This window comes from Gymnoscopelus microlampas, assembly GCF_963454915.1.
Source record: "Gymnoscopelus microlampas genome assembly, chromosome: 9".
NCBI lineage: Eukaryota > Metazoa > Chordata > Actinopteri > Myctophiformes > Myctophidae > Gymnoscopelus > Gymnoscopelus microlampas.
Genome location: NC_139946.1, coordinates 51,104,168 through 51,119,990, shown reverse-complemented (window position 1 = coordinate 51,119,990; position 15,823 = coordinate 51,104,168). Strand labels below are relative to the sequence as shown.

Here is a 15,823-nt window from a genome sequence, read left to right as displayed (position 1 = left end):
GTCTGTAGTGAGAACACATCTCCAGCATTTTTTTTTTTTACTGTTTTCACAGTCTTGACTAGACAATGACATATGTTCAAAGTCGCATTCCTTTGCAAGCTTCCCAAATGTTTCACAGTCAAACTGGGATCTATAGTGTGTCATCACCACCTGATTTGGATGTATATAGAACGTAAATTAATTGGGCCTCTTCCTTACTTCCTTCTCAGGTGTTACGAATGATATACTAATGAGGCTCTGTTCCAGCTAAGTGGGAACCCTCTGCTACATCAGTGGGTCTCAAAGTGTGGTCCAACCGTCCAGGTACTCTTATGGTTCCTTGAGGGGGTTCCAAATGGTCCCTTAAGGGTCTGTAACTCTGAGAGTGTACAAATGGAACCAAATGGATCCGCAGGGGTCCATTTGGTTCCATTTGTACACTCAGAGTTATGGGGGTCCTTGAAATTAAAACGTGTGAGAACCACTGTGCTACTCTAAATGGAACAGAGCTGTGAAGGAAGTAAGGAAGAGGCCCAATGTCTTTCCAATATGGCTGCTTATAAGTGTTAAAGTGATAGTTCACCCCCAAAAGGACTTTTTTTCTATCGATTATTCACCCCATGGAGTCTTGAATTCATTCGTGCGTCTTTTGGTTTTAAGCCCACTTGTTTCTATGATGAAAGAACAAGTTAAAATGTTACTAACTTTCCGTGGTTTTGTCGGCTCCGAGGACGCTATTGTTTTTTTTATGATTTGTACTTTATTTTCTTTTGTAGACAAACAAACAGAGAATTTACTTCAACAAATGATGCAAACATTTTTTAGACAAGACATACAATAGACATCACAAAAACATTCTTAATCCAATAACTACATTACTAACGATTATAACAAGACAAGACTCCGAGGACGCTATTGTTAAATGAGTTTGGGTTTGTTTTCAGTGGGAAGCGAGCGCACAGATGTAAATCCCGGCCGCTACATTTGATTGGGTAAAGCGCGGCCTGCTTCCTGATCTGAAGGCACACCCACTTGTAGGCCAACGTTCACACGTTCTGAACGGGGCTCCCAACAGAGTGATTAATAAATTGATGGATAAGGCGGTCTTGTGCATCCATTTGTCAACTGTTTTTGTGAAAATACGTCTGTCTGTCTCTCTCTCTCTCTCTCTCTCTCTCTCTCTCTCTCATATTCCTCATCCTTGAAAATGTTATTGGTAAAATAACAGCAGATGACGGCCATTTTGAAAAAATTACTGCCATGGTTACCACAGGACAAATCTAAGTAGTACCACTGTATTCCTAATGTAGGATTAGTCACCAGAATCAAGATCCTAGTTGGTCTAGAACCTGAGTTATTGGTAAAATAACAGCAGATAGCGGCTATTTTGAAAACATGGCTGCCATGGTTACCACAGGACAAATCTGTGATGGCCCTATAGCCAAAAATGTTCCTTAAGGCATGCTCTAACTGTGCCAAATGTCATGCTTTTATCGTAAAGTGCACGATTTTTGCGCGTGGACGCTGGACTATATGTAGCTTGCATACAAGTAGGCACTACTCACCCGTGATCTCTACCAAAAGCCAACGCTACCTGATGGCCAGGTGGGACTTCCAGGCCCATGAGAACAACTACAGAGAGCGCTTTAACACCAAGCAGCAGTGCAAGGCCAAGAACTTTGTTTCCTCTAGTGATCCAGCCTAGGACATGCCCTAGCATGTTTGAGGGTTTCGACAAGGGTTGTTTGAGGGTTTCAGATGGCAAAGTACTGTGCTGTCTCTGCTGCCATGTATGGCAGCGCCGCCGCTACTTGTGCCCATGGAGTGCTGAGTGACACGCGTGTTGTATCATGAGGACATATCCATGAGTTTGTGAATGTAACCTTTACTGCACCTAAAATATTTGTGTCCCTGTATGCTTTCCCTGTGTGTGGACATAAATAAATTGTTAAACTGTGTGTGTGTGTGTGTGTGTGTGTGTGTGTGTGTGTGTGTGTGTGTGTGTGTGTGTGTGTGTGTGTGTGTGTGTGTGTGTGTGTGTGTGTGTGTGTGTGTGTGTGTGTGTGTTAGTAAATACATTAATTGTAAGAGTGGTGTTTAATTTCTTATCAGAGTTACTGACTGATGTCTCCTCCTGCCGATGTTGTGGAAGTGGTGAACTGATGAGGAGGTGTGAGCTTATTTAGAACATTCTGGGGAATATTCTGGGAAATAAATACTGATAAATATTCTAATACAAATGCTAAAGTAAGATCGGAGTAAGTGAAATTCACCTCTGTTGTACCAGTTTAAACCAGCTACTATTTGAAACAATGGATATGTTATGGAATCTCCTATTTGTTGAGTACCAATTTGGGGCCAAGAGTTTTTACCACTTGTGTAACTTTCCACACCAAGCCATTTTCCACTGCAACTGACCAGGTTCTGTGTTCATTCTACACACCACCAGCACTGTGCTTGTAATGTAAGGCCACTTTATGACATGCCAAAATACAAGCAGTCTTAATATTTTCAATTCAATTCAATTCAAAGGGCTTTATTGGCATGAGAAAACATACGTTTACATTGCCAAAGCAAAAAGCACAATACAACAATACAGCAATACAATCAAAACAAAAAATGTACATTTGAAAGTCAGAATCTTCAATAGATACATTTCTATGTACCAAGATCACTGGGTGCAGGTATAGTGCAGGAATATACACAATGATTAGTCTTTAGGGTGGTTGTGTTCCGTTCGATATCCTTCTCCTATCACAGCAACTCACGAATCTTGCTGCTGTGTTTGCACATTGTTGTACTTCGCCCAGCAGATATGGGAGTTTTTTGTCATTGGTCATGTTTTCAAAATCTCTGTGTGTGGTTGTAATCTGTGGGAAGTATGTGTCTCTGATGTCTTGGTACAATGGACAGACGGTTAGGAAGTGTAGCTCGGTTTCCACTTCCTTTTGTGTGCAGTGGGTGCATAGTCTGTCTTCTCGCGGGATACAGGTCTGCCTGTGACGACCTTTCTCGATCGCAAGACTGTGCACACTGAATCTGTACCTAGTTAAGATTTTTCTTTGTTTTGGGTCGGTCACGGTGCTCAGTTATTCTGCCAATGCGTATTCTCTGTTTAGGGCCAGATAGCATTCTAGTTTACTCTGCTTTTGTGTTGCTTCTTTCCAATGTGTCAGGTAGTTTTCCTTTTGCTGTTTTATAATTTTGTTTGGTCCGATGGGTTTTCTATCTCGTGGCTCTGTTTGTGTTTGTGCCCGGAGTTCCATGGCCAGCTGGCTGAGGGGGCATCTCTCTAGAGTTTCGCTGTGTGTGAGTGCTTTGTTATGGAGTGCATCTAGGTCGCTTTCTTTTAGGTGGTTGTAGAACTTAAGTGCTCTCTTTTTTATTTTGATTATTGATTAGTTATTGATTAGTGGGTATGGTCCTAGTTCTGCCCTGCATGCATTATTTGGTGTTTTTCGCTGGGTACGGAGAATGGATTTGCAGAATTCTGTGTGTAGGGTCTCGGTTTGGTGTTTATCCCATTTTTCAAGGTCATGGTTTGCTAATGGTCCCCAGATCTCACAACCATAGAGGGAAATTGGTTCTATCACAGAGTCCAGTATTTTAAGCCAGGTTTTAATTGGGATGTCTATTTTGATGTTTCTTTTGATAGCATAGAATGCCCTTCTTGCCTTGTCTCTCAGGTCCTTTACAGCTTGGTTGTAGTTCCCTGTGCTGCTGATGTTTAGGCCAAGGTAGGTATAGTTTTTTGTTTGTTCTAGTGGGATTGTATTTAGGAAACATTGATGGTTTTGGCGGCTGGATCTTTTTTGAAATATCATGATTTTAGTCTTAGTTAGGTTCACTGTCAGGGCCCATGTCTGCGAGAATTTGTGTAGGAGATCAAGTTGCTGCTGTAGTGCTTCCTTGGTTGGAGACTTCCTTGGTTAATAACTGCTGGCTTTTTCATGTCAACACAATGTGCAAAAGCCCTGTTTAATGTGAGGCTCAAGCACAGAAGACTTGAAGCACGGCAGTCGTCAGTCAGGAAGTTTGGGGATTTTACTTTTTGGATATCCTTCAGATTTTATCCAAATTTCACGCATATCGGTACACATTATCTCTAACGCTAGGATTGGCTGTATAGGATCCTTTGATAAATGTCACTTGGACGTTAACTTGGCCTAGGGGCGAATTTACACTTCATTGATAAATGAGGGCCATTGTGTGAAAGAAGACAAGTGTGGCTACATGTTGCCCAAAAATCATGCGTGTAAGGTGAATATTTTACCGATTTGTTCGGTAGATTTCCGGGGGAGATTCAGACGTGCCTGCCTTCTGCTTTTCTTTTCTTTTTTCTTTCTTTTTTTCTTTGCTTTGCTTTTCTGCCTTTATTGATAGATTTTTTAAGTGAAGATAGACCGGAAAGAGGGAGAGAGAGGGGAGAGACACGCAGCAAAGGTCGTCGGGAACGGGACACAACGCGCTGTCAGGCTACACATGAGCCTAGGTGCCCGGACCGGCTGCCCTCTGCTTGACGAGATGATGCACTCTAGATTCGAGCGTGGCACGTTTCCACAAGTTAGTAATGAGGCTGCAAAGTGAGTTGGGTTTCATGATTGTTCTTAATGCATTTCCAATGGAGTGAAAAACGAAATATTTCAAAAAGTATAAACTTTAGAAAATATATTAAATAACCAATGACAATTCAAAGCTAGCTGAACATTTTAAAGTTTGAATGAAGTTTCTAGGTGATAGTATGAAGGAGTTGAAAATTGTGGGAGGCAACCCGATATAACCATATTATAACTCTATGGATATAACCACATTATAACCTGGATATAACTGGGAGGCAGGCAACAGTCTGGCCAGACTAGGCCCTCGCCCTCCCCCTCTGTTTCCCCATGACCAAACCTCTCCAGTTACACACACACACACACACACACACACACACACACACACACACACAGCCAGGCTGTTGCCTCCCACAATGTTCTTCCAATAGAATGCTTCCAAGTGGAATCGATTGCCTGGCAACAGGTGCGACTATGCACACACAGGACGCAGATCAAGGACGAAGTCAACTGCAGTGTTTAAGGTGCGTTAGTTCACTTTCATGTTTTTATGTTTGCTGTGGAAATAAGATCATGATCATCTAATGCATTATTAATACTAATGTACACTACAGGCCTGACATGTTGTGACGCTCGAGTCGCGACTTGCAAGCATCACAACACTGAACACAACATGGCCTGCGCTGCATCAGAGGAACTGATGACACAGGTAGTGGGTTCAACCTTTTTGTCCCTCTCCCTCCCTTCATCCGTGTCTCTCCCTCCCTTCCGCCATCTTTCTCCCTCCCTTCCTCCTTCTCTCTCTCTCTTTCTCCCCTTCTCTCTACAAATTATGTTGACATTGCCACGGAAAAGTGGATCAAAAAACATTGTATGCACAATTAAATGGGAATAGAAATGTGTGAACACAGAGCTGTGTTACATTGCAACTTAGAGAAAACTATTGTAATGGAAAGTCTATTTATATTCTTGCTTAATTATGGATTTAATATTATTAACATATTCATTCATTATTCCTCTGATTTGAGTATTACTTTATACTGTATGATTGAATTCTGAATTATTGAAATTAGAACTACAGTTCACATTGTTATGATTATGTCTGAATAGGGTGCATGGTGGCGCAGTTGGTAAAACTTTAGATGCAAACTTGCAAACTTTAGATGTCAATGTTAGCCAATCAGGATGGAATATGAAAAATTAAACAGATCCATCCTGATCACATGACTATCATGTGTACCGATTTGCGTGAAATTGGGATACATTCTGAAGGCTTAATATCCTTTTTTTTTTTTTTACATAAGTCGGCCTCCTGGTGGCGCTATGAAAGGCAAATGTGAAAAATGCAGGGCAGATGTTTTTCCTTGGCCTCTAAGGAGTGTGCAGATCGGTGCAGTTATAGTCCAAAACGCAGATCGACCTGTTGTAGCAACACCATGAGGCTGATTTAAACATTTTCAAGTGGCATTTCTTCCTCGGCCTAGTGGGAATGTGCGTGTGAAATTGCAAGCTGCGTTCATGATTTGAGGCATTTTGTTCAAAACGGACCAATCCTGCAAACTTTGGAAGCCAACCTTAGCCAATCAGAATGGTATATGGAAAATCGGACAGATCCGTGTTGATCACATGACTATAGAGATACTGTGTACTGATTTGCGTGATAAAATCTGTAGAAGTAATATAAAAAAATGGGTTTTGCACAAATCGGCCTCCTGGTGGCGCTATAACAGGCCCATGTGATAAATTTGGGGCAGAGGTTCTGCTCTGGCATCCAGGGATTGTGTGTGCACAGTTTCGCTGCGATCAAGCCAACAGTGCCGGAGATTAGCTGTACACAGAATGACACACGGACGGACACACGGATGGACGGACAGGGGGTAAAACGGACGGACAGGGAGTAAAACATACTCTCAAATATATGACTATATTGAAATGTTATTGTCTTTTTTATGTCCATTGTATTTGTATTTAAGTTCATAAAGTTAATATAATTATAACTGCATTTGAAATTTTGAGTGACATAGTAGAATGACGAAGTAGGACATTAATTTACAAAATAAATCAAGTTAAAATATGGAGATAAGAGGTTTCTGCCCAACAGCAACAATATGCAATGTGGCTCCCGGCCTGGATCCGTGAGGAAATATAGTGGCCCTCTCCATCATCAATGTTGCCCACCCCTGGTCTATTCTAATTGCAATCCATTACTCTCTTTTCATTATATTATTGTCATTGTTGTATCAAATAAATCTACTAAAGACATTTGAGTAAATATTTCATTTCCACAACAACTATCTTACAAAAAAACCTAAGAATTGTGCATTTGATTATCTGTCTCCATGCCAGGCGCCCACCCCTTTTGAGCTCTAGCCCGATTCTCACCGGCCACTTCCATAGGTCTGTGTTTGCACACTGGTGTGATTAATGGGCCATTTAATAACAGTTGGCTAGATGGCCAGACCTCCTCCACAACACCTTCACCTTGCAATTCAATTCAAAGGAGGCATAGAGCGTCGCAGTTCCCGCCCACTTCCAGTTGCCGGAAGTAAATACTCAATGCATTTTTCCCATTGACTTTTCCGAAAATATTTATATAATTAATTTAAGCCTAGAATCAAGCTATCCAGGATCCTGGTGAATCTGACCATAAAACGTTTGATTCTGTGAAAAAACTTTTTTGGAAACGGCAAAACAAAGGGTATTTATTAAACATAGTATATCATATCATTAAATATAAAATTTAAAAAATCACAGAAAAAAAGGTTTTATGGTCATGATTCACCAGAATCCTGGATGGCTTGATTCTAGGCTTAAATTCATTGATATAAATATTTTTGGAAAAGTCAATGGGAAAAATGCATTGAGTATTTACTTCCGGCACCCGGATTCTGCGCAACTGCGATGCTCTATAGGGCATCGCAGTTCCCGCCCACTTCCTGGTGCCACTGCAAAATACTCAATGCATTTTTCCCATTGACTTTTCCAAAAATATTTATATCAATTAATTTAAGCCTAGAATCAAGCTATCCAGGATCCTGGTGAATCATGACCATAAAACGTTTGATTCTGTGAAAAAAAAAGTGAAAACGGCAAAACAAAGGGTATTTATTAAATATAGTATATCATATCATTAAATATACAATTTTAAAAAATCACAGAAAAAAAGGTTTTATGGTCATGATTCACCAGGATCCTGGATGGCTTGATTCTAGGCTTAAATTAATTGATATAAATATTTTTGGAAAAGTCAATGGGGAAAATGCATTGAGTATTTTGCAGTGGCAGCAGGAAGTGGCCGCAACTGCCATGCCCTATTGGCATGAGAAAAAGTACACTGCCAAAGTAAGTGTTAAAAACACAATTTAAAAAAAGTTGTTGTAGCCTATAGCTTCGTTGAAATGCTTAATTTATAGTTTTAATGTGCAAATTGATAGTTTTTCAATGGCTTCTGTTTACTCTAGAGCCTGCTCTTATTCTGAAGAGATCATCCACTGGCTTTTTGCCAGCAGAAGAACCATAGAGGGAGAAGAACACACCATAGAGTAAACTCGCGTCACCAGTCTTTTCACCTCGGAGGAAACTACAAACGCACATGGTTTTGTTCAGCTCCATGCTGTCAAAACAGCACATTTTATTGTCTACCTTTTGAGTGTATAAATTAAAGTTTTAGCAGCCCCCGAAGAGGCACAAGGTTAGTATAGCCATTGTAATATTGGGATGGGAACTCATGTGCTTTTTGCAAACAGCACATGAGTTTTGGTTAGCTGTAGTAAACAACCCTCGTAGACGTATTTATGATTCTGACGTTTTCAATCTACGAGAGTTGTAGGGTTCACGCCCCATGGAGACCTGAACTTTCTGCACTATGCCCCGCAAAGTACTCCAAACGTGTACAAATTGAAAATGAAGGTGCTTACCTCAAAGCCCCAAATGTTAACTACTTCTACGGGGTAGTAGTATCTTTCAATAAAGAAGTGTTTTAATGCCGTCTGTGGCCGATTCTGTCGGAAGTTCCCAATGGGCGGTAGTGAGGGGGCGCATCCGGTGAAACCCGGAATTACACTAAATGTAAACAGGAAGTAAACGAGGGTGAAAAAACGGTGTTCGGCCACAGACGGCATTAAAATACTTCTTTATTGAAAGATATGGATTATTACATTAAACTACTACTCCGTAGAAGTAGTTAACATTTGGGGCTTTGAGGTAAGCACCTTTATTTTCAATTTGTACACGTTTGGAGTACTTTGCGTGGCATAGTGCAGAAAGTCCAGGTCTCCATAGGGGGTGAACCCTACAACTCTCGTAGATTGAAAACGTCAGAATCATAAATACGTCTACGAGGGTTGTATACTACAGCTAAGTTTTGGTTATGAATGACAGAGGATATTGCTAAATGCATTGTTTGATTTGTTTGTCCTGTTCAGCAGCCATAAGCTATATTGAAGCCAGGACATTGAATGAAAGAAACGTATTTCTGCAACAAAGGCATATGGTGCTAATGATAATGAGAAAAAGATCGAATTGTGCATTGCAAAGGAAGGCATTGATATGACTGTATTTCATACATTATGGTTAAAAAGCCATTATTTCATATTTATGCAATTAAAAAAGGGTATTTCATGCCCCCCCCCCCTTCAGAAAAAAACAGAGTAGATGTCATTTCCAGTATTTTTGTGGATTTTGGGAGTTTCATAGTTTTATCAGGCTTTACTTACATGATCCATTAAAAAGCTAAAAGTAGGCAGAAATGTATTTGATGACTGAAGCAATAAAAGAGCCATGTTTAATAATAACCACTAATTACTTAAAAGTGACTATCTCTTTATAATTGCATTGAATTACAATGTATCACTTACATGGAGTGTATGTGTACACTGTATATGGGACTGGAGTTTATCCAGAAAAGAAACGATCAAATACTGACATGGTGATTTGCATATCAAAAACCCAAGGAACTACGCAAATGAACATGAATGGCCATGGCTGCATATCAGTGAGGATGGTCTTATATGGGCCTTTGACCCATGGGTTGCCACGCTAAAAGGGTGAAATCCCCCAAAATGGAGACAAAAAGGAGAAATGGAGGAAAAGGATTCTCCTGCAGAATCCAGGAGGGTTGGCAGGTAGGCTGCTCCCGTAAGATTGCATTGGGAAAACATGGCTTCGGTTGACAAAAAAAACACTTGTTTCAACCTGTCGGTAAAAACTTCTTGGCCGACACTGTGAGACCTCATCTCGGAGCTATAGCCTACAGCTGAGGGATGTTCCAAATGGGGCTAGGTTTAAAGTATATACTGTTTGAATGTGTCATTTACAGTATACAAGTGTGAAGCTTCATGTAAGCTAATGTGTTATTGCACAGAAAAGATGGGAAACTAGAAAAAGTGCTCCTCGGAGCACAGGTCTCCGCCAGGTCAGGTATGTTATTCTGGCGTCCTGGTGGCGCTATAATAGGCCAATGTGGAAAGGATGCCAACCGTGCCATTTATTCTTGCATTGACACTGCATTCATGATTTGAGGCATTTTGTTCCAAAAATGTGTTTTGCTAAATTAGACCTGCTGGTGGCGTTATAACAGGCCAATGTGAGAAGGGTGGCATTTCTTCCTCGGCCTAGTGGGAATGTGCGTGTGAAATTTCACGGAAATCGAACGCTGTGTTCATGATTTGAGGCATTTTGTTCAAAACAAACCAATCCTTCAATCTTTGGAAGCCAATTTTAGGCAATCAGGATGGAATATGGGAAATCGGACAGATACGTGTTGATCACATGACCATAGAGATACTGTGTACCGATTTGTGTGATGTGTGGACAAAATCTGTAGGAGTAGTATAAAAAAATGTGTTTTACACAAATCGGCCTTCTATGTGAAAAATTTGGGGCAGAGGTTCTGAATTGGCATCCAGGGAGTGTTTGTGCACAGTTTCGCAGCGACCGGGCCAACGGTGCCAGAGATTAGCTGCTCACAGACAGAAGGACACACACACGGACACACGGACGGACGGACAGGGTGCAAAACATACTCTCTCGCCATGCCTTTCGGCCTGGCGGAGACAACTAACAGTTTTGTTTTCGTGTTTGTTCTGTCAGCTCTTACGTTGATCAATGATTTTATTTTGTAAATTCATAATCATCAGTTGAAGTGTATGACCATCTTTCGGTGGGGACCGCTACACTGTTAGTCTGTTATTGTTATTATTAAGACTAACGTCTCTCTGTCTGTCAGTACTCCGTAAGTCTATCAAGCGCAGCCAGACAGAAATTTTCCGTTGGCTATTAAAAAATAGCAGATATAAGCTCACAGCACGTCACTTGGTGCCGCGCTGCGAGCTTGTACATGTGCTATTTTTGAAATATTTTGAAAGTGTGAGAACTACTGATTTAGAAGGCATTTGTAGAATCGACCTCAGGTCTTAATGGGTTAATAAATTGCTACATATTTCCAAGTTGTTGTAACAAACACATTATTCCTACAGTAGCCTACAACTAAATTGACTAAAACTGAATTCAATCTGCTCCTTTCCTCCAAAAGTGAAAACAGATGAGCTTGGTGTATTTGTGAATCACTTTGACATGAGAGAAAGCCAAATCTACTTTCAGGAGTCAAGTAGAGGTTTTTGATGTATGTGACAGTGACAACAATGTTTTCCCCAGTGTCCATTATTTCTGAACGCCTATTTTCCAGCATCAAGTATTACATGCGGTATTCTCCATGTATAACGCATATTGATACTGTAATTGGGAACTAAGCTCTTTCTTTCTTTCTTTCTTTCATAATTGTTTTTAGATATGAAGATGACATACTCACATGTGAACCACGTTAAGAGACATTCCTTGAGTCTCCTTCTAATTCCAATGCTGTATTTGTATCTGCATTTGCTCACCAACAGTGGAGGTAAATAACGCTGCAATTAACCTTACAGTTTATGAAATGTGTAGCAGATACATTACATTAAATGTACATTGAAATAGAGGACAACAGGTAATTTTAAATACTGGAAATTCAAATAATGTGAAAGAAAAGTATATGGTAAAATAAAGCAAAGTGGTTTCAGAGACTTAACATGAAAACACACACATACTGTACACATATCACACGCACGCGCACACACACACACACACACACACACACACACACACACACACACACACACACACACACACACACACACACACTCATTCACTCCTCAGCCCTCACTACATAATTCGATGGAAATATGCCGTTGGCTTAATCTTTTGATAGTGGTATTCCCTCTTCATGGATGATACAATGTATGTTTTTTTGTGTGCATATTACATTATCAATACAGATGTCAAAATGTGTCCTAATACAGTGATTTTAAAACCTTAGCATTGTGCCTAACAACGCCTCTTAGCTGTTCTAAAATCACTGTAAACCAATAAGCCGTACATGGCTTATTGGATTTATAAAACTGCTATCAAATATGGAAACATGACAATCATAGACTCAAGTCAATTAACGTCGCTCACCCAGCAAACAACTTATTAGTTACACTTGTTCAACAAAATTGTTCCACTTTTCCACACATCCCAGTGAGCCATAGTCGGCTATTAGACCTCCGTCTAAAACAGGGTTATAATTGGTCTAACAGTGATTTTTTTTTAGGCGTCTAGGCTTAGCCTAGACGTTGATTAGCTGTTTTTTAACCGTCTATATATAGACGTCTATATTATAGACGTAATTTCAACGGCTATAATATAGACGGTCTATAAATAGACGCTTAAAAAACAGCTAATCAACGTCTAAAAAACGTTCACTGTTAGACCAATTATAAACCCGTTTTAGACTAGCCCTTAGACGTATTTTAGACGTCTAATAGCCCGAAAAATGCTCAGTGGGACACCATATCATGTTCAAGTTCATTTTATTTTATTGTATTCATCTTGGTTTTGTTCTTACCTGTACCATTCTCACTGTTGCTATGACACTGGATTTTCCTCTGGGGTAAAAATGGGATAAAGGTTTATCTTATCTTATCTTATCTTATCTTCAGGGAATTGTCTGGAAGTGCATTCATCTGTTGGAGATGATGCTGTTCTACCATGTGAGGTTGATCCCACCGCTGACAACCTGGCTGTAGAGTGGACCAGAGCAGACCTACCACCTGATCAATATGTGTACTTCCAGAGGAACGGGCAAGAATTTGATGATGATCAGAATCCTTCCTACAAGGGAAGAACGTCCCTCTTCATGGATGAAGTGAAGAAAGGCAACGTGTCCCTCAAACTCTCCAGAGTGAAATCATCTGATGAAGGAATCTACACGTGTGTCCTTCCTGAAATACCAAAGACATTCACTGTTCAACTCTTTGTTGGTAAGACAATACATTTTTTGACTAAAAAGACCCCCCCCACACACACACGCACGCACGCACGCACGCACGCACGCACGCACGCACGCACGCACGCACACACACACACACACACACACACACACACACACACACACACACACACACACACACACACACACACACACACACACACACACACACACACACACACACATGACAGACAGACAGATAGATATCATTAAAAAGGTTGAATTCTTGTACACTTCAATATCCCCCCTCTCTCTCTCTCTCTCTCTCTCTCTCTCTCTCTCTCTCTCTCTGTCTAGTGTCCACGTCTACTGATGATCTCTCTGAGGTCAGGCACAGGTCTAATGGGGGCTATGAAGTGAGGCCTGTGGCTGCTGCCTCTGAGGTCAGTTCTATGAATACTGTGGACAAACCGGATGAAGGTAATTAATGGAACATCTCTGTGTGTGTGCGCGCGCGCGAGCGCGCAGTATATACCGTAAATTTCGGACTGTAAGCCGCGACTTTTTTCCCATTTTTCGACCCTGCGGCTTATATAACGGTGCGGCTTATCTATGGATTTTTATAGCTAACGGCCACTAGGGGACCTCCTAAATCTAGGGATTTTACACCCGCGGCTTATAGTCCAGTGCAGCTTATATATGTACAAATCATTCAATTTAGCTGCTGCGGCTTATATTCAGGTGCGGCTTATAGTGCGAAAATTACGGTATACAGTCAGTTCTGTGTGTGTACATATATATAAGGAGTATGGATGATCTTAATCTTTCACTTCTCTCTTCCCTCCTCTTCATCTGTCATTCTATCTCAGTTGGACAGTTTCCCTGGTGGGGTTATGTTATCATCACCCTCGGCATCATCATGGTCATCATCAGTGTCCTGGTTTTGAAGAAGAGACGTATTCTGGAGTTTGTTCACAATTTCCACAGACATGAAATTCCAACTGGTGATGAGGACAGGTACAGAATGTTTCATGTTCATTTAGATTACTGCTCGTGGTATGGTCACAAGTAGCTCAAAATAAGGCTGCTAGACTGGTTCTAGGTTGTTAATCCAGAACAAGTGTTGCAGAAATGTATGAACGTCTTACTTGGCTTAGAGTCAGGGAAAGACTTTCGGCTAACTTAATTCATTATTTCCATAGTTATTAACACCCAGACTCTACATTTCTTTATAATAACATAATATATTGTTCAAATACTCAGACATATTCCATTCGAGGGGCGAGTGGTGCACTGATAGCTTTACCCTTAAGGTCAATTCTATGAAGAGGGCTGTATTCTATAGGGCAATTGCATTATGGTCTTCCATGTGATGTTCGTGGGATCAAAGGAAAGGCTGGTTTTAAAAGGAAACTGCAACTTTATAAATATTCAGTAATAGGTTATATTCCCGTTGTTTCTTTCTTTTTAAAATTGAATTTCTTATGTGAGTAATGACTTGTGATTTGCTTTTTTGACAATTTCTTTGTTACATTGAGGATGTAATCTCCCCTTTTTTTGTATATAATTGTTAATGTATTTGTTCTCTTGGACCCCAGGAAGACTAGCTGCTGTTCAGGTGGCAGCTAATGGGGATCCATTCCAAATAAACAAAAGTAAACAAACAAATATTTCACATTATAGTAACACATCTCTCTATGTCTCTCTATCTTCTGTCCAGGTCTATGAATGGTGAATCTGTGCCCATGAATGTCTCTGTGGACAAACCAGATGAATTTCGTTGATGGAACATCTACTGCACTCAAGTGGCCCGCCTTCCAGCTGCATTTCCTTCTCTGGGCCTTATCTTCCGCCCGGTAACGGTCTGTCTTACTACCAAATAATCACGCGACTCTTTAGTGCCAATGGGTGTTAAAATGTGGTGTGGTCTGGCGCTATTATGGTGCACTGGTGTGCGGGCATAGTTAGCCGCTTGTGGTGGTTGTAAGACCTCCATGTGGTGCATGGCTTTGTGTCAGGTAGTCAGGTCCCTATGTTAGACTGGCTCACAGGAGAGTCTTTATCTGGTTGTTTGGTATTTTTACAGGTAGATAAAGGCGACCTGTCTAGAATCGTGCGTGAAAAGTGTGGCTAGTGAGTCGTCAGATTTGCACTGATTGTATATTTTTGTGTAGTTGTTTTAGTGGCATTGTTGTTTTGTCCAATGTTTGAGTGTTGAATGTTAAGGGACCACAAGGGAAACAAGCCTTTGGCTTTCTGTGTCAACCTGTTTAACCTGTTGTACTGCCTGCTTCTAAAATCAACAATAAAATATTCAACTAAAAAACACAGTGTGTTTTTTAATGCAATCTGAATGGATACAGTGTGGAAATTAAGTCCTTCGTCACAATAACAACTATCTTAAAGTATTTTCCTTGTGCTTGTCCATCTCCATAGCGAACACAGATTCCACACAAATGGTACATGGAATGAGCTGCATCTTTATCCATTTCTCAAAGTACATTTGTTATCACTCACAATGTCTTTCCTTACATCCTCCTCACACACAACCTTTCATTACATTTATGTGGGACAAGTAACATAGGGCCTCCATAGTCATCATGAAGGTATAATTCTTGCTAGATACATAGAGAAAGGGTGGTTGCCACTTTTGTATTTATGAACGTTGATTAGAGTAGTTGGGTAGGCATGCTTTTGATTTAATTACTAGTTAGTTAGTGTGTCTTTGTTTCTTTGTTTGTTATTTTGGCAACATCCACGTACCATGGTTGTGGCTTGTTTTACTTCAGTGTATGCTTTGTAAGTAGTGTAAATGGAGAAAATCACAAAAACACCTTTTTGCACTTGAAACATCTGTGTGGAGTGTGGACTCAATTATGGGCCTCAAATGCTACTCTACTCTGACTAGGTCCAAAGGGTTTTGTTACTGTACATGCACTATACATCAAATGTATTGTGCTATTTAATTTATTTCCAGTATAGTAATTTGATCAAGACACATTCT

At 40.5% G+C, this 15,823-nt stretch overlaps 1 protein-coding gene across 1 annotated transcript; it reads left to right on the top strand.

The window, feature by feature from the left end:
- Window positions 1-8,094: 8,094 nt before the first annotated feature.
- Window positions 8,095-15,041, top strand: LOC311052295 (butyrophilin subfamily 1 member A1-like). Its single transcript, XM_084067185.1, has 6 exons — window positions 8,095-8,226; window positions 11,323-11,430; window positions 12,551-12,871; window positions 13,177-13,299; window positions 13,689-13,836; window positions 14,540-15,041. Exons 2-6 carry the CDS (start codon window positions 11,325-11,327, stop codon window positions 14,601-14,603), a joined length of 762 nt encoding a protein of 253 aa, XP_083923311.1. The 5' UTR covers window positions 8,095-8,226; window positions 11,323-11,324; the 3' UTR covers window positions 14,604-15,041.
- The last annotated feature ends 782 nt before the right edge of the window (window positions 15,042-15,823 follow it).

What these genes read in the sequence shown, in the direction of transcription:
- LOC311052295 (XM_084067185.1), top strand. Translation starts at nt 11,325, where the DNA reads ATGAAGATGACATACTCACATGTGAACCACGTTAAGAGACATTCCTTG. An exon ending in TTTGCTCACCAACAGTGGAG is followed by an intron (nt 11,431 to 12,550) that starts GTAAATAACGCT and finishes TCTTATCTTCAG; the next exon opens with GGAATTGTCTGGAAGTGCAT. An exon ending in TGTGGACAAACCGGATGAAG is followed by an intron (nt 13,300 to 13,688) that starts GTAATTAATGGA and finishes ATTCTATCTCAG; the next exon opens with TTGGACAGTTTCCCTGGTGG.